Source organism: Toxorhynchites rutilus, chromosome 2 (genome assembly GCF_029784135.1).
Source record: "Toxorhynchites rutilus septentrionalis strain SRP chromosome 2, ASM2978413v1, whole genome shotgun sequence".
NCBI lineage: Eukaryota > Metazoa > Arthropoda > Insecta > Diptera > Culicidae > Toxorhynchites > Toxorhynchites rutilus.
In genome coordinates, this window is record NC_073745.1 from 194,121,008 (window position 1) to 194,146,392 (window position 25,385).

The window sequence follows — 25,385 nt, forward strand, 5'->3', positions numbered from 1 at the left end:
AAAAGAGATCAAAGCAAGCAAATATATGAATGTTTGATTGTTTGGCTTTATTCTCGGTTTTATTCACTCATTCATAAAATTCTTCAAAAAATTGCATTTTGTTTATTTTTTTTAACTTACGTGTCCCGTTTTTATTCCTGAACTATTTGGTCAGCCTATTTATAGTCATGTTTTAGAAATTACACCACCACTTAACGGGCCGTACAAGTCTAAGTCGTCTGACAAAGTCATCACACGCTGCGCCCACATGGTCCATCGTCGTATCATCCCATATTTTGGAGATAACTCTTTTAAATTGGCTTCTCGTTCTCCATGCCCGAAGAAACAAAGTTACTCTCGTCGCAGTCTGAACATAACCAACAAATGTGGACAAAAAAAAAATGGATATAACAAGAAGTGATGTGCTGTTTTGTAAGATCGGGCCTGCGGAAGGTGTCGGTGCTACAGCGTTTGAAAAAAATTTGAAGCGGATCTCGACGACCACTCTAAGTTAAATTAAAAGCGGACCGCGACGACCGCGCTAGGTTTGAATGAAGCGGTTCGTGACGACCGCGCTAGGTTTAATTAAAAGCGGATCGAAACGACCGCGCTACATTTGAATGAAGCGGATCGTGACGATCGCGCTAAGTTAAATTAAAAGCGCATCGCGATGACCGTGCGGCAGTGGATCGAGACGACCTCGCTTGCCTAAATTGAAAGCGGATCGTGATGATCGCGCTAGGTTTAATTGAAAGAGGATCGAGACGACTGCGCTAGGTTTGAATGAAGCGGATCGTGTCGACTGCGCTAAGTTGAATTAAAAGCGGATAGCGACGAATTTATACAAGATTGGAAGTGGATCGAGACGACCGCGCTAAGTTTAATTGAAAGCGGATCGCGGTTTAAAAACCATTGTTTTCCCAGCAAAATTCCCTGGCCTGTATGAAACTGGTTAGTAAAGCAATGGCAGCAGTTTAAACTGTTTCAAATTATAGAACAAAAATTGAAAGCAGCCATCCATGCTGACAACGCCGCTGCGCACTCTCTCACAGAGATACCACCAGAGAAAGTAATGGAGGGGAAAAAGATCAAGCTTCTGTGTCGGGGAAAAGCTACATTCGGTGACAGCCTACTCGATGAAAAAGACAAGGAGTCTAAATTAAGGTTCAAAAACAAGAGGATTAAGATGAGGGGCTCGTTTGCATTGTGTTGAACCTTGAGATAGGTCATCCTAGAGTGACTAATACGCAATAGACGTAAACCGGCAAATTTAGAGAAATACGTTAGTGTTATGCATGAAGAGGAAGGAATTGGATGATAATACAATACTGCTTTATTAGAAGGCAGCATAAAATGTTAGAAGAAAACCTGAACAGAGACAAATTTTCTTTGATTTGTTCTCCAGATTTTTTTTTTGGAGGGGGGATGATGTGTAGGCTCCAGAATGTGTATTGGCTGCACTGCCCGCTATAACTGTTCACCCATATTTGTTCAACCCACCATTCATATAGAGGCGAGTGAACAGCAAAGTTTAAAGCCTCTCAAAAACGAAGAATGGAATCGAGCCATTCATAATACCCAGTGGCGTCGAGTGGAGGTTTCGCACCCGGGGCGGAAGTGTCTAAAGCACCCCCTCCTTCTTCGCTTTTTGTATAGTAAGTTGCATTTAATGCGACATTTAGCTAATTGGACAGACCTGTAATGCGACACGTTTAATTGGACGTTTTTACGTCTAATTGGACATTTTTGTAAACATCGAGTTCGGGGCCCAAATTATGGCCCCACATTGAAAGTCGCCACCAGACGTCGACACTGTACCACTCTCATTGCCAAAATCCAATTACAGGTCGAAATCGCCTCCAATGCGACACTGAGTGGTGTCTCGGCATGTCGCATTATCCCTTTCTCTACGGCGAGCAACCCCGCGAAATGAAGGATAGAAGAAGGTGAGAAGATCCACGGGTTTTGGTTGTGTCAAATTTTGGTTGTATTAGTAGCCAGGATGATAGGAAGCTCACATACCAGGCATACCAGTCAGTTACTCAAATGCTACATACAGATATACAGACACTAGTTACATATTTGCAGAAAAAAAATGTTTACTATTGTATTCATCACTAAAAAAACAGAACATGCCACGAACTGAAATGCTTTATTTCTTCTGTGATTTCTTCTTATATCAAGATTAGTATTCTAATGTCTATTATTCTTGGATTTTAGAGGAGTTTCATGGAAGTTTATGTCTTGTCCGCAATTGTAATTACGTTTTTCACAATTATGGTGCTGAACACTTCATTCGTATGAAACTTAATCGCATACGGAGTTAATCAAATTTATTTTTCATGTGAATTAAGCAGTTAAGAGAAGAAAATATAGAACATTCCGGAAACGTTTATTCGAAATATTGAAATTCTTTGTCGATTGCAATAGTTGTACCTAACTGCCACGATTGGAATTGTTTTCTTCTTTCTAAAAAGAGATTGAATACAAAAAAAAACTCAGAAAATGAGAAAAATGTTCATTCATGTTTTATGCATTGATCTTGATTTTTTCCTTTTGAGTGAACTTGAATAGAATAAATATAGTAGTTTGTGCAATTTGTATTTTTAGCTGTTTCGATGGAAGAAAAAGTTCAAATAATATAATTGTAGCGTTAAGAAACACAACAACTTAACATTTGACGAGAAGTAAAATTGAATTGTCATTAAGTTTAAAACACCTCAATAATACTGCAATTTCAATTCCTGCTAAAATGTCAATTGAGCCCTTATCATTTTGAACGCTAGCCGTAATTAATGAAGAAATCTAGTTCGTTCATTTTTATTTGATTATTTTTACTTTCAATAGCAACACTTTTTCTGCTTCTTCTTCTTCTTCTTCTTCTTCTTCTTGGATGACAGTTACGTTCCAGTGGAACTTCTTCTCAACGTAGCATTACTAGCGTCATTTTTATTAGTAGTACTTGGTTGAGATTTCTATGCCGAATAACACGCCTTGAATATACTCTGGAGTGGCAAGCTCTAGAATACGCGTGATCACAGTGCAAGTCGGAAGAGATTTCTTTGACAAAAAATCCCCCGGTCAGAACGGGAATCAAGCCCTAACCCCCCAGCATGATATTATGGGGCGCTAACCACCCAGCCTCGGGAGCACACTTTTCTTACTTAATGGATTATTATAAGAAAAGTAACACAACATAAATGTGACGTCACAGATTTTGTTTATGTTCAAAATCTTCCCACCTTATATTTTCCATCTCGACTCTTTACAACCTTTCAGTGGTTCAGTTGAAGCGGTGTAAACAAACTGTTGTTTACGTTGGCACACAAAAGCCGATTGTAGTTGTTTAAAAGAAGAGTTTTCAACAAAATCAAAATGGGTGGAAAGAAAATCGGCATTCAAGTCTGAAATCTTGTTATTCAGGATAATTTGTAGATTGCAGAGAAGTTCGGAATAAGCCGGGGAGCAGAGCGTGAAATTGAGCACATCACAAAGCTTAATGTTTGCTGACAGATCCGAAAGAGGCTGTCGTTGGAAGACCGGTAGCCGGACGGATCAACGAATCATCCGAGAAGTGCAAAAAAACTCCAAAAGTATCAGTCAAAATCATTCAGGAAAAGCTCTCGTTGGCGGTATCGGTCAGTACCGTATGCCGCAGATGAGCATGGACTCAAGATCAGATTAATAAAAAACGTCCGTTTCACAGCAAGAAAAATAAACTGAAACGGTTGTAACATGTTAACAAACCCAAAGACTTTTCAAAGAAGTACTTTGGTTTAAGAAATCGGGATTTGAACTTTTCAACAAGAAGCGACGTGAAAAAATGTGGTGGAAGGATGATGAAGGATTGCAGGAACGTCATTTGCAGGCTACAGTCAAGCAAGGAGGAGGCAATATAGTGGCGTGGGGATGCTTTTCCTGGGCTGGTGTTGAACATCTGGTGCGAATTCAAGGAGTCATGACAGCAGATGGCTACATTGACATCCTTGAGGACAACCTGAAGGAATCGCTTCGAAAAACTGACCTACGAAACAGCTTCGTTTTTCAACAGGACAATGGCCCGAAGCATACTAGCAAGAAGACCAAAGCCTATTTCCGTTCACGCAAAATAAAACCCCTTGAAAGGCCACCACAAAGTACTGATCTCAACCTGGTTGAGAACCTGTGGGCTATTCTCGACAACAAAGTGGTGAAAGATGGTGTCTCTAATAACACTTATTTCACGGCTCTCCAGAAGGCGTGGGACAAAATCGACCCTCTGCACCTCGAGAACTTGGTCAATAGTATGCCCAAACGTCTTCAACAGGTCATTGAAGCTTCAGGAGGCCACACTAAATATTGATGCTTCTAACTTTTTTCGGCTTGGATTGTGTTTTTTGTTATTTCTCGAGCTCGGGATTTTATACTCGTTTTCTATTTTTTTTTGCGTGCCATTGAAATAAAATGTTCAATTTAAGTTTCATGAATTGAATCCGGCTAAATATGATGGAAATGCAATGAAAAATGTTGTGTTTATAATAAAGACTCATTAAATTGCTGTGTTTACTTAACAAAATTGTTTTTTATTCAAACAAATTTGAGAAAATCGTTATCTAATGCTGTTTTAAATGCAATGTAAATAACACTTTGTTTATATCGCTTCAATATCGATTGCTAACAATACCGCACAGCTCTAACTGTCATAACATGAAGAAACGAGGGGCTACTGAAAGATTTTTTTTGTAGGCTTTTATTTTTGTCAACGCATATTTGCACACATTATAGAAGTCATATAAGAGAGTAAAAAATCCAACAAAAAAGGTAAAACTGGATAGTTTTTTGGAAGAGTAATAGTTAACAAACAATTCAATAGAATAATGGTAGTAGTTTTTGAATACGGAGAGTGAGCCAAACAGTATTTTTTCTGTGAGATTTCAGGCGGTTTCAAAGCGATCCACAGACCAACAAACATTGAATTCAAACGAGCATGACTCGAAATAACAACATATGCCAGAAGCTTGACTTTACGAAGTGTATTCTGTTCAAAAAACTAGGTTTGTCATTTATTCTGCAAAGGAGGTAATTGTAAGTAAGACCACGAAAGAGTTTCGTTTAAAAAAAGTTCGTTCATTTTCAAGCGTTTTCTATGCTCCGACAGTTTTACTTATTTTGATTTATTATTTATTCGTACAGAGGTTTCGAACATTTGTTTTTTTTGTGTTTCTCGATTTTACAGAATTACAAGTAGAAGATTTTTCAGTGGTTTGTCTTGTAAGAACAACAATTCAAAACTGAGCGAACGTACGCCCTAAAACTATTCCCCGCGCATGAATTGTCTATCCGTGTAATGATTTTTCCTCATTCCATTCCGAAAAGTTACTATATCACAAAATGGAGCACGAAAGACAGTATAAAATTTATGTCCAGTTGCATGTCGGTCAACAATAATTCTCGGAAACCATTCAACGAACAGCGTGAACCATCAAGCGTTGAACTACCATACCAAAGCACTGGTAAGGGGACACGAGAAAAGCTTTTCTGCTCCTAACCTCAAGAACCAATCCCCCAGCCGATCACCCACGCGGAATGGCTCCGCTCCAATCTAGCTCTCCAAGCCAAATGTAACGAAAGTGAACGTGTTTTGCTGTTTATTGTTCTGGTAGATCTTATCTTGTAGCTAGCAAAATTTTCCTCCCCTTACCGTTCCTTCTATTTCTGGTTGATAATAAAGAAATAAAAATAAAAATAAAAATAGTGTACACGAACCCAGGTTCCCCAGACATTGGGGCTCTTGTGGCAATAGAAAAGCGCTTTACCTCGCGTTTCGTGTTATCGTGTATCGCAGCACGTTTGTGGTGGTTTTGCTGTTGCTTCTTCCCAAGGGGGCTCCCAAGGTAATTCAGCTCGAGATCGGAAGTCCTGTAGAACGTGATTTGACCGAAGCGAAAGCCGAAGGCGACAGAAGTCCGACTACTTGAAGTAGAAACCATTGCCGCCGCCGCCATCCGCGCCATGGTGCTTTCAACAAGTTCGTGGACTGGAGAGAGAAAAAAATATGAGAACAGAGGTGTGAAATGATCGGAAACCAGCAACAAATGTAATTAGACCCTGGACACTTTGTGGCGGAAACGTTGAAGCTTTAAGCTCAAGTTTTCCATAGTATTCCAGTGGCATAATTTCCACAGTTCATCTACAATCTGCTTTCTCGAGTAGCATTACGCATTAACGAATTGTTTCTCGAAGATTGAGATGTTTGTTTCACATTTACAAACATTCTGACTGTGTCGGTCAGAACAACATACTCGAATCGATCTACAACTTTCCCTTTGGATTCGGTGGATGTAAATCTACCGAATATATATGCGCCTATCAGATAATGTATTCCAGTACATTCAGATTACGAGGAACCAGCTGTAAAATTTGCATTACCACACGGAAACCTTGCTACAAATAACAAACCCTTTGCTATATTTCGTATTGTGATCAGACGTAACCTACGTTTATAGTATGGACTCAACTATTTTTGAAGCGAAAAGGGGACCAAAGCAAATCACATAATCAGAAAATTATAATATCTTGTGGCAGTGTTTTTCTTCCATGCTTCCAAGTAATATCATTTTCCTGTTCACTCGCGTTGTCCGGTGGAACATTTATGGCTTTACAAGACACCTGTTTCGTCACGGATGAGGATATTCAAATTTATTCGGATTAGAAAAAAAAATGATAAAAGGATATGAGTTGCTTTGTACAATTAGATATCCAAGTTTGATATTTGATTTCGCTTGTCCGAGAACCAACGTTACAACCAGATGTTTTCACAACCAAATGTAGAATTCCTTTTTCTTTTGCGAATGCATTGCTTCGTAAAATATTTTCTCTTCAAAATATTCTATATTGTGACGGAAACGGAACAGTTCCCCATTGTCCCACGTCGGACGCTTGTTTGCCTTTCCATTTGCAAGTGTCAATACTACACCGTTTGCCACGACGGTGGTGGCGAAAGGAATCCAGTCAAACTTAACCTAAACGCAAACCGTATCCTGTTCTCGGTGGGGAAATGGGTAAGTCGAAAAGTCGTGGTTGTATCCCTCCGGTAGTTGATTTACGTTAGACACACCGATTATCAGCATTTGCTGTGTGCAGGACCACGTGTAGGGGTTAAATGTGTGAGAACGAGAGAGAGGAAGAGGTGTTTACCGAAGGAGGGTGTTAAAAAATCTCGATCAAATAATTTAAGGTTTATTGGTGTTTCATGCGAGTCATGGGGTCGAGAAGAGAAACGAGTGTTATAGCGTAGGGGAAAAACTTGGAAAAAATGTGCTATGCATTCATGATTCATAGTTGATTTCACTCAATTGTTTTAAATACATATTAATAAGTTTATTATTATTTACAGCGAGGGGAACAATATGTGGCAAATAAGCATGACGGGCGTTTGGCCACGTGGCGCCGTCAATCATGACATTAAATTGTAGAAAGTTAATGTATATTTCAGATCGCATGAATCGTTTTACGAAACAAATCACTGACCTACTCAAAACACAATGCAACATTAGAAGCAATACGAAACAATATTACAATAAGTGCCATGCGTGTGCGTAGATCGTTCGATCAGTTGAATTCTGTATTTCAAGTAAATTATTCCGTGATGTCAACAAACTTGCTTTCAATAGCTTTCATTTCGCACCCAGTTTGCTGTAAAATTTTCAGTTATATCCATTAGTTGGTTCACGAGAGTCACTTTCATTCAGAAAGTTGAGCTTGAATGCATGGATTTAGGTTATAGAATAAGTTTTATGATTCGATTGGAGACGACGCTATTAGGTTCGTTGCTCAAGTGATACTGTTTTGTTATAAGCCCATGTGAAGTTGCATGTAGATCTGTCAAGTTATTCGTATGATAACAGCTGTTCGAAATCGAAATATCACAGTATTTGTTTACAATTGTGAAACAATATCGTTCAGTGATACAATTCTTATTTGTGGGTAAAGTAGCGCCAAAACAAATCCATGAATGATTATCAATAGACACATGAAAATGATCCACGTAAAGGACGGTCGAAAAGAGCATCATGGGCATCAGAATTTGTTGTAAAAGTACAGGATGAGATTTTGGAATATCGTCGATCAACTGGATGAGAATCCACAGGAACCATAGACATCTCATTCGGAGAAAAAACACATTCGAATGCGATTATATAAGCAACATTTAAAGCGTTTTGGAAAAGATAGAAAGAGTTGTTTGCGTCGTTTCTTCACTATGGTTGAGATTTGGGTCTATAACAGTGCTTTTTATAATGATACGAACACTCATGTCAAATATAAGATGCAAGCAGTGTTGCCAAATTTTCATCTGTGCCGGAAGAGGTGAAAATCTTTTCCATCTGTACTTTTCCTTCACAAAATCTGTACCAGCGAAAACATTCGTCGAAGAAAAAATATTATTAACATTAACTTATTAACTTCATATTTACATTTACTTTCAACAAAAACTACATTTGCTGCAATTGTACATTTACATTTTCGTATATGCCTATACATAATTTTTCTAAATTTAAATTGCATACTACGTTCAATCAAATCTTTTGATCTTAAAATTGCGTTCACTGTTTCGCCGCTGAACCGATTTGTTCATTCTTTTTTTTTACTAAATCGTTTATTTTTACAGGCTCAGTTACATTAGTTTAAAGGAGCCAAACTCCTATCTGTATTGTTACAAGTATATATAAACATTTTTCATTAATTCTAGTGTTAATGAAGTAGAGAACCGATTACTCGCGGTTTGCTCGAGTTTAGAAGGGTGACATTTTTTTCAGGAAAAGGAAGGGATATAAGGATATGTTGACAATGTTCACACTCACATTCGCACTCACATTCATCATACTCAATTCTTAAGCCTATCTTATATCTCATATGTATTTACATTTCACCTTATTCTATTGTTAGTAAGAAGGGATTTGATTTCTCGCGAAGGAAAAGGAAAAGGAGAATATAAGGATATAAGGACAATCACACACGAAGATCGATAACTTTTAAGAAGACATATATTTGGGACATGTAATCAAGGTCTAACCGAGCCAACACATCTCTTACCGGCACATTGGGCTGTCTTCCTCTGGCCCGAAGAGAGTTTTCTAAATTCAATCTGGCAACAAGATACACCTCGCACGACCAAACAACGTGTTCGATATCGTGGTAACCTTGGCCACAAGCACAGATATTGCCATCGGCAAGATTAAAACGAAAGAGTAGTGCGTCTAACGAACAGTGATTGGACATGAGTCGAGAGAAGGTGCGAATAAAGTCCCGACTCAAGTCCAGACTTTTGAACCATGGTTTGAGGCTAACCTTAGGGATAATCGAATGAAGCCACCGACCCAATTCATCTTCGTTCCACTTACGTTGCCAGTTAGCGATGATATTTTTTTTTAAATAAAATTCATGGAAAGCGATTTGACGCTGATAAATATCGCCTTCAATTGCACCTACCTTTGCCAATGAGTCAGCCCTCTCATTACCCGGAATCGAGCAATGTGAAGGGACCCAGACAAAGGTAATGACATAACAGCGTCTGGTTAAAGCACTCAAAATTTCTCGTATTCGCTCAAGGAAGTACGGCGAGTGCTTTTCGGCCTCACTGAACGGATAGCTTCGACAGAGCTAAGACTATCCGTTACAATGTAATAGTGTTCAACAGGTCGTGATGCGACGCTGTCCGACGCTGCCAATTTAGCAATATACACTGAGCAAGGATTCTGAAGACTGTGGGAGGTGGTAAAAAATTCGTTGAACACTCCAAATCCTGTGGACTCATTCATAGAGGACCCATCAGTAAAGTACATATTATCACAATTGATACGCCCATACTTTGCATTGAAGATCGTAGGAACGATCCCCGATCGATGATAATCTGGAATTCCATGGATTTTCTCCTTCATGAACAGATCAAAATGTACAGAGGAATTGATGTAGTCAGGAAAACAAACACGGTTGGAAATATACGAAGAAGGATCAACCTGCATGGAGATGAATTCATGATATGAAGTCATGAATCCAGAATGAAAATTTAGCCCGATCAGCTGCTCAAAATTTCCGATCACCAATAGGTTCATAACCTTTCACCGGATGAGGAACCGAAGAGATAATAAATTGAAGCGATCTTTTAGTGGGAGTACGCCTGCCAAAACCTCGAGACTCATGGTATGCGTTGAGGGCATACTTCCCAACGCAATACGGAGACAAAGATACTGAATTCGCTCGAGTTTAATGAGGTGTGTTTTGGCAGCTGATTGGAAACAGAAACTGCCATACTCCATCACTGAGAGAATAGTTGTTCGATACAACATTATAAGATCTTCGGGATGGGCTCCCCACCAGGTGCCGGTAATTGTACGGAGACAGTTTATTCTTTGTTGGCATTTTTTACTCAGATACCTAATATGGGCCCCCCAAGTACATTTGGAGTCGAACCAGACCCCAAGATACTTGAATGACATAGCATGAGTGATCGGTTTACCCAAAAGTTGAAGCTTTGGTTTTGCTGGTCTATGCTTCCTAGAAAAAACCACCATCTCTGTTTTCTCCGTGGAGAATTCGATCCCTAGCCCAATGGCCCAGATTGAAAAATTGTTCAAAGTATCTTGTAAGGATTCTTGCAGGTCGGATTCTTTTGATCCTACGACAGACACTACTCCATCATCTGCAAGTTGTCTTAAGCTGCAATTTTGTGTACGGCAATTGTCAATGTCGCTTACATAGAAGTTGTACAAAAGGGGGCTTAAACAGGAGCCCTGAGGGAGGCCCATGTAGGAGACCCGACTTACTGCCGAATCTCCGTGAGAAAAATTCAAATGTTTCTCACAAAGCAAGTTATATAACATTCAATAGAGGCGGTAGACCCCGAGAGTGTAATTTGTCTTACAAAACCTCTATTGAAACAGAATCAAAGGCCCCCTTTATGTCCAAGAGTACTGAAGCCATTTGTTTTTTTTCGGCGTAAGCCATTTGAATTTCCGAAGAAAGCAACGCAAGACAATCATTCGTCCCCTTGCCCCTGCGGAACCCATATTGTGTATCTGAGAGTAAGCCATTCGTTTCAACCCAACGATCAAGGCGAAACAAGAGCTTTAAATGCGTTCGATTTATCCTGATAAAGCTTGGAACATTGGCTATCCCACCATGGATTGGGAGGCCTTCGACGAATAGTGGAGCCTGGGATGGGTTTCGTTTGAGCGCGAACCGCGCTGTCATAGATCAAACGAGAAATGAAGTTATACTCCTCCAATGGAGGCAAACCATCTCTGGAATTGATGGCTAGAGCAATCGCGTCCGCATATTTTTTTCCAGTCAATGTGTCTTGTGAGGTCATATGCCATGTTTATAGATTCAGAAGAATTCGACCCAATGGTGATGGAAATTTTGATTGGCAAGTGGTCACTACCGTTGGGGTCCTGGATTACATTCCACTTGCAATCTAACGATAGTGAATTCGAGCAAAGCGAGAGGTCAAGAGCACTTGGGTTAGCAGGAGGTTTAGGTACACGTGTTGTTTCCCCAGTATTCAAAACGGTCATATTGAAGCTGTTACAAAGGTCATATATCAACGATGAACGATTGTCGTCGTACTGTTCCCCCCAGGCAGTTCCGTGAGAGTTGAAGTCTCCCAAGATCAATCGAGGCTCAGGAAGGAGTGAGCACATGTCAACAAGTTGATTGCGGCTAACCGAAGCTCTCGGAGGCCAATACAAGCTGACAATACAGAGGTCTTTGCCTCTGATGTTTGCATAACAAGCAACAGCTTCGATCCCTCCAATAGGTGGAAGTTCAATTCTAAAAAATGGGTGGCACTTATTAATCCCCAATAGTACCCCTCCGTATCTGTCATCGCGGTCAAAGCGTATTATATTAAAATCGTGGAAAGAGAGATCATTTTGAGAAGAGAGCCAGGTTTCGGAAAGAGCAAAAACATCACAATTGAATTTATGAATTAGAAATTTGAAAGTATCCAATTTAGGGATAAGACTACGACAATTCCACTGTAAAACAGTGATATCTCCGATCTCTCTATTTAAATTAGACATCAAGAGAGATAATCATTGCAAGGAGGGGCCATGTGGGTTTGTTCATTCTTGTTTTGGTTAAATATATTCAGAAAAAACGTATGCCGAGAAGTGAGGCATAGTGAGGTCGTTAGAAGCGGGAAAAATTTCCAGCCATCGAGTTTTAGTTCACCAATCCTGCAAATGTTTATTTTCTGAAACGGTGATTTCCTTCTGAGCAATTTTACTTTTAGGGCATGAAATTAGTTCTGAAGACCTCATCGTAGAATCTTGGAAACGCTTTCTATACAACGTTGATGCTTGTTAAATAAGAAAAGTTTCTGGGATTTTACTTTGCAGCAGCCTTGAGCTTCAGATCATGAAAATCCCCTCTTTCTCATTTGATTGATCTACTCCACGAAAAAAAAACTGCTACACATATTCCACATATTCATAAAAGTTATCTGCCTTCGCCATTTATTTGTCTGATAGTTTTTTCAGCTGCCATCCTAACATAAATATTCTGGCCGCTTTTCAAGTGATCTTCAGATTCAGTAGCATAGGACATTGAAATATCGTAAGATATTTCAGTTCTTCGAATAGCATCGTGAATTTAGGATTCTAAGCATGGAACAAACAATTTAATCTGTTGATCTGGGACAAAATATACTCAAAAAAAAAAACAGAGGATATTTCATTGAATATTTGAGGGCAGTTAGTATTCGGCAAGCAGTTTTGACACAGTTGTACTGAAATCTTTCTTTCAAAAATCTCTATCGCAATCTGTACCATTCAAAATATTTGTTGCATAGAGAAATCTATTGAAAAAAATATACTCAACAAATACAACAATAAATTGTTTAGTTTTGTAGTTGTTATGAAAATCATTCAACAGTTGTCGATGAGTGAGGCATAGCAAAAATTTTAAAATGCGAGCGAACTGTCATTTCTTGATTTGTACCTTTCCAGATAAATCTGTACGTATGGCATTACTAGATGCAAAGGAGATATTTTTTTTTCTTAAGTGGCACATAGAATGAAATTCCAGAACATATGAGTTCTAGTGAAGGAATTAATTTATTAAATTGCAAACGCGACTAATACACTCTGTCCAACTTCTATAAGACCACCCTGGTCCTATTTCGTTGCAACACAAACAGTTAGAATTTCAATAAGATACATTCATACATTGTAGACTGCTTAGAATAATGTATATTTACCGTCAATTCCGTTCAAAAGAGTTGTTTGTTTATTTATTGTGCCTAAATATGATAATTTCAGCTGTCCAGTTTCTATAAGACCACTTCAAAATTCATAAGTATTATCAATGATAAATCGAAACGATAGGCGGATTTACATGTCAATAATTGGAAACCTTGCCATTTCGACTAATAACCTTGAAAATTCGTTTTGGAATAAAGGGTGTGTCACATCAAATTGCATCATGGAAAAAACGCTGTAGAAATTTTATTTTTAGGAATTATATCTTCAGCTTTCGCTTATAATCAGATAAGAGTGTATAGATCACGTTGGCCATGCTTCACTGTCAATTTTTCGTAAATTTGGAATAATGTCGTCGAACGAAAAAGAGCGTCGTGAATTAATCCAGTGCACTCATTTCGAGAATCCGGAGTTGTCACATCGGGACATCGGTAAGATGCTGGGAATCGTCCAATCCACGGTCAGCAGAGTACTAAAACGATACTTCGAGAACCTAACCATCGACCGGAAGGAGAAGAACGGCAAAAATGGATGCTCCGTCAGTGAAAAAGATCACAAGCGCGTAGTTAAGCAGTTTAGACGTGATCCGAAAAGTTCGGTCCGGGATGTCGCCAATAAGCTGAATTTGTCAAGTTCATTCGTCCAGCGAACCAAGCAGCGGGAGGGCCTGCGTACATACAAGGTTCAGAAGGCTCCTAACCGCCGCGAAAGGCAAAACATGGTGGGGAAGACGCGAGCCCAGAAGCTGTACACCGAAATGCTGACGAAACCGCATTGCCTGGTAATGGACGACGAAACCGACGTCAAAGCGGACTTTCGTCAGCTGCCGGGCCTGTTGTTCCTCTCCGCAGAGGACAAATTCAGCGTTCCGGAGGAGATTCGCAAGCAGAAACTATCCAAGTTTGCCAAAAAGTACATGGTGTGGCAAGCGATCTGCTCTTGCGAAAAGCGGAGCGCCCCCTTCGTGATGACCGGCACGGTAAACGGGCAGGTTTACCTTAAGGAGTGCCTATAGAAGCGCTTACTACCACTATTGAAGCAGCACGAGGGCCCGACCATCTTCTGGCCGGATCTCGCTTCGTGCCACTATTCAAAGGACGTGTTGGAGTGGTACGAAGCCAACGGGGTCACCTTCGTGCCAAAGGAAATGAACCCGCCCAACGCGCCGGAGCTTCGCCCAATAGAGAAATATTGGGCGATTATGAAGCAGGCCCTCCGGAAGAACCCAAAAGTTGTCAAATCGGAGGCGGACTTCAAGAGAAAGTGGATTTCTGTTCAAAAAAAAAACTACAACCTGACGTTGTACAGAACCTTATGGACGGGGTAAAGAGGAAGGTGCGAGCATACAGGCTTGGGCTCGAAGTGTGAATAAAAAGAAAAAGCCAAAAGTTGTTTAATAGTTTTTATTTTACTGTCTAGAATTTTCAAAAGGATCGGTCTACTGGGCGAATTTCTACAGCGTTTTTTCCGTGATGCAATTTGATGTGACACACCCTTTACTATTTACCAAATTCGGCTGAACGGATTTCTCGATATTTTTCCATTTTTCCGAAATTGCGATCTTGAGTTCTTCAATCGTGGTGTACCGTTTTCTCTCAGTATAGATGAAGATCGTCAATGAAGATCGTCAATGAAGATGACCTATACATTGAAGAACTCTTCGTTATGGTATATAGCAAAGTATATAGCAAAATGTATTCATTTGGAAACATTTTTTGTCACAACATACCATGTCCCACTGTCGGTTAATGAGAGCTTTGGCAAAACTCAGACGTCTTCCGTAAGATGAGGAGTTTCAACCTATAAGCCCTCTTTATGTGAGGATTTTTTATCAAAATTTGATGAATTGTCACCCGAGCAGTTAAGTAGTTGAAGTATTGCATTATTTGCACATGCGATTGTGAGGTATTCGAACCTGTTCTAGCTATTTCCCGCTTATCCCGGTCGGGGAGCTTCGATTTACGTGGAGCTCTCTTCTTCTTACCATATCCTTGAGGATTCGCCAAATAATTGACCACTACTTGATTGGATTGTCCAATCCGACGAGAAATTTCTCTGATACTAACGTTTTCTTGGTGAAATGCATCGATTTGTCTCTCTTCTCTCTCCGTGGAGACTTTTCCCTTCAGCATTTTCCAGATTTAATTGATCAAAACAACTAAAACAACGGAAAATGTAACTGGTCTTATAGAAACTTGACAGTTGAAAATACGAAAACATTCGTTCACGCTCAGCGCTTGCACACATACATATGAAAATCATGCAGTGTATGCCAGTCATCAATACCTACACAATAGTATATAAATTGAAGCATTGTTTGTTCACAATGACCCAAAGCAGCAAGATCATCACCTGCTCTTATAGAAGTTGGACAGAGTGAAGTAGTTTATTGTGGATTAATGATTTAAAAAAAGTTGATGGGTCTGTGCCTAGGGGCACGGACAGGATCTTGACATAGGACTGTGACAGATCGACCATATTCTGCTTAACGGTCGGCACTTCTCTGACATGAGCGATGTGAAAAAACTTTCGTGGATGAAGGAGGAGGAAGATTGCTTCTCCATGCACGACACGAGAAGATTTCATAAAACGGTAAACATGATCAGGTATCGGACCGTGCCAGTCCCTGTTAAGTGCAACGACAATGAGGGGAATCTGATCGACGATAGGTGCCGGATGGAAATTGGGTATGATGGACAAGCTGAGAATCCACCGACATTGAACGAGGGGAAGAAAGTTTGTAGAGAAGTAAAAAACCACAAAGCAGCTGTTTTATTGGTTTCGAGAATCGTTGAAGTTCTTCGAGAGACTAAACGCCTCGCACAAAGCTTTTGAGCCGTGGGTTCAATTGTTCAGGAACAAAGGAGGCATCTTGACGAATGCACACAGGGTGATCGAAAGGTGGAGGCAGCACTATGATGAACACCTGAACAGCGTGCAAACAGACGTATCACCCTCTACGATGAGAAATATCAAGACGTTATGGAGCTGATTGATGATAAAAACCTCAAAGCAGTTGATAAGGATTGTTCCGCAGCGAAGCTATTTAAGCGCTTCAGCGATTTAAGTTATTAACACGATGCCCAGAATCAAGCTGGACAACGCTGAATCAAGTCATAGAAAGAAACCTCTTCTGATTCGTGTATCCATCTCAAAACTGAGGTACAATCCCGGTTGTGGCTTTTGAAAACCATTGGTTTCAAAAGTAGGTCCGTGGCAATAATTGTCGTGAGCAAGCTCAAAATAATCTCGGAACAGTAAGCGAAAAACGGTGGGAACGTTAAATATACTTTAAGTTCATATCGGTACTATATATCGGAATGTTTCAAAGGATGGGAAATCAAAGTTCCAATTGACGCAGCTTCTATCTGATCATGACTGCTTCGATTAGATCTCACATCGGAAGGAATCGCCGGAGCACGTGGTCTCTGTATGCGCTGTCCTGAGAGATAAGCATGTGGCCGATGAAATGTGTACACAGGAAGGCGCATGTAGCTTGAAAACTGATTTGACTGTGCTTGACTGTATTAAAAGACCTTCATCCGGGGGCAAATTGATCACCGGGGTAAAAATAATCAAATGTACCAATGAAAAGAAAACGAAATCGTTGAAGATATTGTTCAATTAAATATGAAACTTTTTTATATAACACGTTCTATAATCTTCTGTAGACTTTTTTTGTCAGTGGTTCTCTTTAAATTGCATAAAACATTGTTTTTACTTAACCACATTTTCTTCTACATTTTCAAGCATAGTGAAGAAATCCATTTTCTACACATCGAAACGATATTAATAGATCCATCGGTCCACAGGTTCTGGAGGTATGGTGGGAACAAATTCAGTGTCCAAAAATTCTAGAACCCAAAACAACACAAAAGTATCAAATTTATGATTTTCCAAAACTAGGTTATTTGTGATGAGTTCAAACCAATAAGATCTGATTGACGTAACCGGGATATGTTCCGTATCAGGTTTTCGAGAGAAGTGACCACTTTATGGCCAGAACCAAATTACATCATGTGACGTATCGAACTTCATGGTTTGTCAATACTAGCTCATTAGTGACTATTGCAAGGGTTTATGGCCACATTAGGATAACCTGGACGGTATACGAATGACCTGCAGCTCTAGCTTTAGATTGATATATGAGAAAGACACAACTATATCTTTAGGTGGATTCAATCTAATTTGGTATTTTCAAATTAATTATTCATTTATATTACCATAGATACAGAAATCAGGGATTTTCTACACTTTTACGTGCATGTTACACAAGAACATAATGAAAAAGATAATTTGATCAATTTCACTCCAAAGGTATATTTTGAATTATTCACAATTTTTTCCCGGACTATCGTTCAAGAAAATGTTTCAACAAAACATTTCATAACGTTCTGTGACCTGGGCACCAGTATTGGTCTTAAAAATAATCGGGTATAGATTAAACAAACCTCTCAACTTTTCATAATCTCATAAGGCTTGGAATTCGTCGAATGTCACAATCCCTACACGTATTGACGCAGTACTACGTAAAAGGTAAACCGGGACAAGTTGAAATTCGGGGTAAGTTAAAACGGAAATCATAACTTTCACTAGGAATGGATTGGATTGACGTGATGAAAATATATATAGTAATCATTAACTTCAACCCACTTTATGACAACCATTACCAGAATATTGGAATGCCTTAACGCAATCCACACCTTTGTTTACTTTTCCTTGTTCCGTGAAATCAAAACAGACATTTTGCGCACTGACCCAAGCGGTCCGAAAACACTGTTTTTTTTAAATATCGCCAGAATCGCACGTCAGGTGATCAAATAGGGATAATCAAAGTAGTGGTTTTGAAAACTAAACTGAAAAACATTTTTTCGTATAGCTATGAGCATTTAAGCTCACCCCAATTTTTTTTTCAACCCTGGGGTAAGTTGTAACTAGTTAAAATCGACTATTTTTCAAACATTGCTGCAGATGCCGGATGTTATTCGTCGGTGATTGCTATATGAATTTGAAAAAAAATCATTCATATTTCGTTCCTCAATATGTTCTACATAATTTATTAATACACAGACATGATACACGTTAAATTTATTAATTTTGCAACTAGGGGTCATTCAAATATTACGTCATGTAATGTGTTTACTATTTTAGACCCCCTCTTTCCTACATAACATGTAACAAATGGTCATTTGCATAAAAATGTTTAGATTTAGCTGCATTGATTTCTAAACAAGTTTCCACTGAGCATCTCCTCCTCCCGTTCTGAGTACGTTACGTAATATTTGAATATTATTTGATCCATAAACCTCATTAGTTTTGAGTGACTCTACTCTGATATCAAAGCGTCTAAATAGTATTCTTGATGATATGGTCCCGAATATTAATTGTAGTATGCAGTGTCCATTTTGTGTGTATCAGACTACTTCCCCACATCTCACGTGTACTAAAACCCTTTTTTCCAAATGTATTTTAGATTATTCAATTTAGTGTTTCATAAATCAGTTGAAGGTAGTTCGAGAATCAAAACCACACATTAAACTCATGGTGGTTCCGCGTTCCAACGTACCCCGCTCTACGTGGCAACGGGATCAATGCACATGAAAACTAAACATTTTGAAAAATGATATTTTTTTTAAACATCCAGTGTGAATCGCTATTTTTTATCGAAAGCCATCTGTCATATCTTGTATATGCCGCAAACAGATTTGAATTCAGTGATTTAGTGATTTTTTAAGATAACTTTCGAGTTGAACTTCGAAAAAATCGTTTCAACTTGCCCCGGTGTACCTTATACGTTCAATTTTATGATTGACCCATTCTCACCCCTACTATTTCGAAAATGTTGAATTCCCATGAAAAAACTTTTTTGATGTTCAAAAATAACAATGATTCATCTAGACGAGATATAAAAGAATCATTATATCAAATATTTAACCTTGTAGTATTTCTGCATAAAACATGAGTTTTTTCCATGTTGTTATTTGATGGCTATTTACACATCAAACTCTGAGGAATATTAAAATAATTATGCATTGGAATTAGTGAAAATATGTCTCCTACTAAACGTTCCAATGCTTTCAAACATATTCGCAATATTTGTCAAAATATAACTGAAAATAACTTTCTCCGTTTTTGACCCATTCTCACCCCCAACGACGGTAGAGGAGACGGTCATGTTAAGGATAACTTCAATTGTATCTTTGGAAACTCATGTTTTCAAAAATTTAAAAGCAGTTTCTTACAGTTCAATATACTGATTTTCGAAATAACTGGCCAAATGTTTTATAAAAATGTGTTTTTCCATGTTTTTTACTGAAATTAAAACAAGCCGAAAAGTAGAACATTTTTATCGGTGCGGGTATAATGGACATGTAGTGGGGGAAATATGGACAGGTTCATAATATACGAAGCGTAGAGGTTTATCACGCGCGAGAGGAATAATTCCACTCTCTCTGTGTTTCTGTGTCTAGTAACTGAAATAGAACAAAAAGAGAAAGCAATATAAAAAACAGTTCAATAGTCTTCCCTTCACATTCCATCATGCATTGGTATGATTATGGATGTGTCCATTGCACTGTCCCCCCAGTGCAATTATTTCAATAATTTAAATTTACCACTTACGAATGAATTTACTTTTCCGTACATTCCTAATATCGCTTCTCTGTCAATTCACAAACCGAAATATATCCATCAGCAAATTCAATTTTGCAATTAAACCACTTAAAATGCTTAATATCGAAGCCGCAAAAGTTACATCCACACGCGGAATCATGTTCGATTTTCGGTTTTTGTTCCTCTATTCCACTTTTGATCAGTATTCTTTGTCATAGGATGGTAATATAGGGTTGGGGAAAAAGAAATGTCGTATTTCTGATCGAAATTTGACGCTTTATTTAACATACTTAAAATTATCCAATTTAGGTCAAATATGCGCCGTTTTGTTAGCAAACTTGTTGCCATTTAGAAGGCAACTTCATTATCCCCCCTTATAAATCCCCCCTTCTTATTTGCAAAACAGACAGCCAGTTTTCGCAAGCCTCTTTTGAGGCCAACTTAGTATCACCAAGAGCGTTTTGCATGGACCGGAAGAGATGATAATCACTTGTTGGCAGGTCCGGACTATACGGTGGGTGCAATAGGGCATCCCATCCGAGCTCCCGTAGCTTCTGGCGGGTCGTCAAAGATGTGTGAGGCCGAGCGTTGTCCTGGTGGAAAAAAAAACCATTTCTATTGATCATTTCTGGCCGCTTCTGGTCAATCGCCTGCTTCAAACGGTCAAGCTGCTCACATTAGAGAACCGAGTTGAGGGTCTGGCCATAGTTGAGCAGCTCATAGTGGATGATTCCCTTCCAATCCCACCAACCACACAGCGAAACCTTCCTGGCCGTCAATCCGGGCTTGGCGATGGTTTGGGCTGGCTCAGCGCGCTTCGACCACGACTTTTTTCGCTTTAGGTTGTCGTACGTGATCCACTTTTCATCACCAGTCACCATCTTCTTCAAAAATGGGTCGAATTCGTTCCGTTTCAGCAGTGCATCACAGGCGTTGATTCGGTCTAAAAGCTCGAATCTTTTTTGCGTCAACTCGTGTGGCTCCCATAGATCCAGTTTTTTTTGGAATCCAATCTTCTGCAAATGGTTCCAAACGGTTTTATGGTCTATACCCAGTTCCTGGCCAATCGAGCGAGTGCTCACATGCCGGTCTACTTGGATGATTTCAACGATTTTATCGGTTGCCACGACGATTGGCCTACCAGTAAGGGGTGTATCTTGGACAGCCACTACACCAGAACGAAATCGATCAAACCAACGCTGTGTTGTGCGAATCGTTACAGTATCGGGTCCATAAACTACACGATTTTTTTCGGCCGCCTTCGTTGCAGTTTTACCTCGCAGATAGTAAAAACGTAAAATATTACGAATTTCTTGCTTGGTGGACTCCACCTTTGACGCGCTATAACTTGAGACTGAAAAGGACAATCACAAAACTGTCAAAACGACACTTGTAGCACAGATTGTCGTCTTTGAATAGCCGTATAGTATGACCCGATGCGATAAGTACAATACAAGATATGTTTAAGTGTTGCTATATATTGACAATATACGACATTTCTTTTTCCCCAACCCAATATTATAGAATAGCATGTAGAAAGGTTTCCCATTAACAGAAATTTCAAATTCATAATGCAACTATACAAATCAACCACCTGTCCATCATACCCCCACTGTCCGTATTACTCGCGGCTTCCCTACATAATATTTGTTGCTTGGAGATTGAGGTTCATTTCCTGGATTAAAGTTGTTGCGAGCGGTTAGTTTTGGACAAGTTGAAGGACCTGGCTATGAGAGCTCTCATTTTAATAAATTTCATTGAAAATAAAGTCCATGATTGGTGATATTATTGGGCAAAATATCAACCTGCATTTCAAATCAATTCCTGTTTCGTATATGATTCTAAATCCAACAAAAAGGAAAAAATTATCATTTTGAAAAAAATTGGTCATTCTTTTAATATTATATGAAATGATTGGTCAACGGAATGCATTTCCATAAGGAAGACCATTACTATCAATGACTCTTTCGTGACTGAAGTTTTATTGCAGAAGCAAGAGTACACATTTTATTTCGTTGATCTATGATCCACCATAAACAAACGCGTTCGTCGTTGAGCAAGCCATCAAATATGCCTCCCCAGCGTGCCAAATTATACCCACCCAGCTGTAATCATCGCGAAGATTTGTCAAACGGAAACGGTATTTCATGGCGACACCCGCGGGCGACCGTGGTAACAAATTGCTGTACCAAACCACCAGAGAGTGCAATCTCTATCCTAATGAGATTCTATAATTAATACTTTTAATTAGTAATGAAAAGTCTTATTTCCTTTCGTCTGCTCTTGTATATCACGAGTTTTCGCTATAATCTTTTGCGCGGCGTTTTTTTTTCTCCTCTCGTGATGGTGAGCCCCATACATCAGCCAAACCGCCTTTCAGTGTGCCAACAGTGCTAATTACCAGCGGCTAAAGCTTTTCACGAGTGACTTTTTTTTGTGTTTCATTTTTTTCCACTCCGCGCCGAGAGGCCATGGGTTTGGTCGGGGGGCTACCTATGGCACAAAGGTCCTCATCGCTTTGGCGGCTGTCGCTCGGTCGCCGGAAATTTAATTAAACGCTTTATATTTCTTGCTCTTTTCCATTCATAAATATTAATAAATACAAAAAACATGATTTCGTAGTTCTTTTTTTCTGTCGCGCTCCTTCTCTCGCTGCTCCTGCCGTCTGTTCTTTTGTGCGTTTTCCGGAATTTCCTTTTTTTCCTACCTTGCTCCTTGCGCCTTGGAACAGGTTTCTGTCATGACCTTTGCGGTTTCACGCTGGCAGCGGTTGCAACCAATTCAATGTTGGAGTTGGACAGGCAATTTTTATTTGCGCCGCGAATGCGAGCGCATTTCTTTTGCTGAATTTGTGTAATGTAACAGAACCACAGCAGAGAAAAAAAAATACAGAAACGACTAATGAGGATCCACACAGGAAGGGTAATTAGTCATGTGAAATTTTGGAAATTTACAAAAACTACTCTCAATTACTTGGTGTTTATTCTCATGGAACCGAACACACCAGTGCAGCAATGAAATCGGAAACCAACATTCCCCGCGTTAACTTGAAGAAAAAAAAAACACAAAACGTTAATGATAGTTTTCCGCGCGACTTGGAGGGAGGCGTCTGTTTGTGGCTTAATTTCACCGAAGTCTCTCGGGGTGTGGAAAGTCAAAAAACCACCCCGGGGGCAGCTCGGTCAGAAGAATGAAGAAGGAATTATAATTATTCTATAAAGAAGGCGGAAGACTGTGTGTGCGGGGAAAACTTTTGGAATTGGTTTTATGCTTCCCGCTCGGAGGCTCGCGAACTGTGGTAAAAATACTGGAGAAACGGTTTGAGGTCATATCACGCGGAACACACGACGACAACCGTGGCATGACGTGGCCTCACAAGAGAGGTGGTTGTGGGGGGGGGGGCATGTTATCAAGATTGCTGCGCGACGAATCGGAAAGTGGAAGTTATGAATAATCACAGGAAAACTAAAACGACAAAAAAATAAAACGCTGAGAAGGAAGCAGAAGAATAAGTCGAAGGAAAAAACACTAGTGAAAGCTTAATGTATTTCTAACCCATAAAGGAAGTGGTAATTAATCAACAGCAACTTCTTGTACGCCTTGGGCACACCATCGGTTGGGAGAGAGAGCAGAAAAAGAAAGAAGAAGGGAAGGCGTTTTGTCTTGTGGGGATGGGGATGGGGAGAACCGGAATAGGTTCGGAAATGTCGGTGTTCGAAGGCGTAAATAAAGGTCATGTTTCTTCATGCAAAATTATTGATTTATCAACGGTAGCATTGCCGATGCTATCTCCACACGTCGTTCGAGACATTCATATTTGTTGTTTGTGCCATCATGTGCAATATATGTGGGTCTTTTTTTCATTGGAAAACATTTTCAGGCTGATTTTCCACAACACAAGTTGTCGATATGTAGGCAACGTATAGTTTTCAACTTACCCGAGCTAGCTAATCTACTACTGGTGGGACCAAACATTTGATATGGATCTGGAATAATAAGAAAATATTATTAATTATTAATAAATGATTAATCATCTTGTATGATTGTGAGTACAGGATGAGTACAAATTTTATCTAAGAGTTTTGTAAGAGATTGTGTGTATCAGAGAACACCAGCAATAATCACACAATGTCAATTACTTAGGGGCTAATAACATACCACGTGGAAAGAAAAGCACGATTTTAGACACCCCTTCCGTCTCCGTGGACAAGTGTGGACATTTCTTATACCCCTCTCACGGTTGTCCACGTGGACATTTTTCCCTTTTTTTTTATAAGGAAACTAGCTGACCCGGCAAACTTCGTCCCGCCCAAAATTTGTTTTTTGTTATCAATACCTTCAAACATTCACGTTTTCTTACTAAGCGCAAGTTCATGAGTCCAATCGCAGAACTGTTCATTGATTGATCTTCTAATCAACTTTACCTTTTACATTTTACCTTTTACTAAGAAATTCCTAGTACTTCTACCAAAACTCATCATTATAATATCACATTATTTTCAGACACAATTCTCGTTCAAGATTTTTCAACCACTTGCAAATAACATGTTACATGGAATAAAATTACATGGAATAAATGTTTGATGTAGAAGAAATGATAGAATGAAGAAAGACTCCTCCCCTCTTCTCCCCTTAGAGAGGAGGGAGGAGGCGTCTTGATTGTGGCCACCATCATCTCGCTCACTGGTGGATCGTTGGCAGTAGTGACGTCAACTGGTTGGTGCGGAGGGGGCGGACCGCCCCAGGTACACGATTTTAGGGGTGTAGAATGATAAATAAGGAATACTCATAAGGGGCGGCAAGATTGAAATGTCCAATACATAATCATCCTATCGAATCTCAAGAAAACAATTTTTTCATTGATGTATGAATGTCAAACATTAATAGAAAAATTGCTTTTTTGTGATTCGATTATGCATTGGATTCGAAAATTAACGTTGAAGGTGAAATTGCGATTATATACAATCGAGTCCGACCTGCATTGTGAATTCTCTTGACTGACAGTTGAATTCTTAGGTCATTTCAACTATCTATCAAAGTCATAACCTCACACGATGGGTTGCACTCTATTTCTATTGTCAAAACACAAATCAAAACATATACCAAGCCCATTGCAAAGTCTGCTGTGTAAATCGGTCATCCTTATTCAAACTTGTAGTGCAGGAGAAGTAAATTATTGCCACGTAAGATCCGCCTTTTCCAAACATACAAGTTTTGCTCGACGCGAAGTTTGCTTCGCTCGATTGATAGTGTGTTGAGAATGAAAGATGCAATTTTGATTTGATTTAAATTTTTGTTCTTTTTTTTTGTCAGCAGCGGAACAACCGCCACGTTAAGTGCGCATTGACAAAAACAAATCCCGATCTATGGACAGCTTGTGTATTGTTCAAGCGAGGGCAACAATGAACATCAACCATGTTTAGCAGCATCCTCAAAACGACGCAAGGTAGGTGGTTATCGAGGGCTACAAAATCAGTAAGTTTGACTTCATTTTTACGAATTCTATTTCGATTGGATTTTTCTGTCGCTCCGTGAGCTAGGAAGGATTTTAGTTTT

The 25,385-nt window shown here is 39.4% G+C and overlaps 1 protein-coding gene across 3 annotated transcripts in view; it reads right to left on the reverse strand.

Annotated features, from left to right (window-relative positions):
- The window catches only part of LOC129764687 (DNA-binding protein D-ETS-3), a 200,112-nt gene that overhangs the window by 30,924 nt on the left and 143,803 nt on the right, over positions 1 to 25,385 (reverse strand). For all 3 annotated transcript variants that reach the window (XM_055764039.1, XM_055764038.1, XM_055764040.1), the window contains one exon: positions 23,768 to 23,815. In XM_055764039.1, coding sequence (XP_055620014.1) covers positions 23,768 to 23,815 — 48 coding nt within the window. The remainder of the gene's footprint in view (positions 1 to 23,767; positions 23,816 to 25,385) is intronic.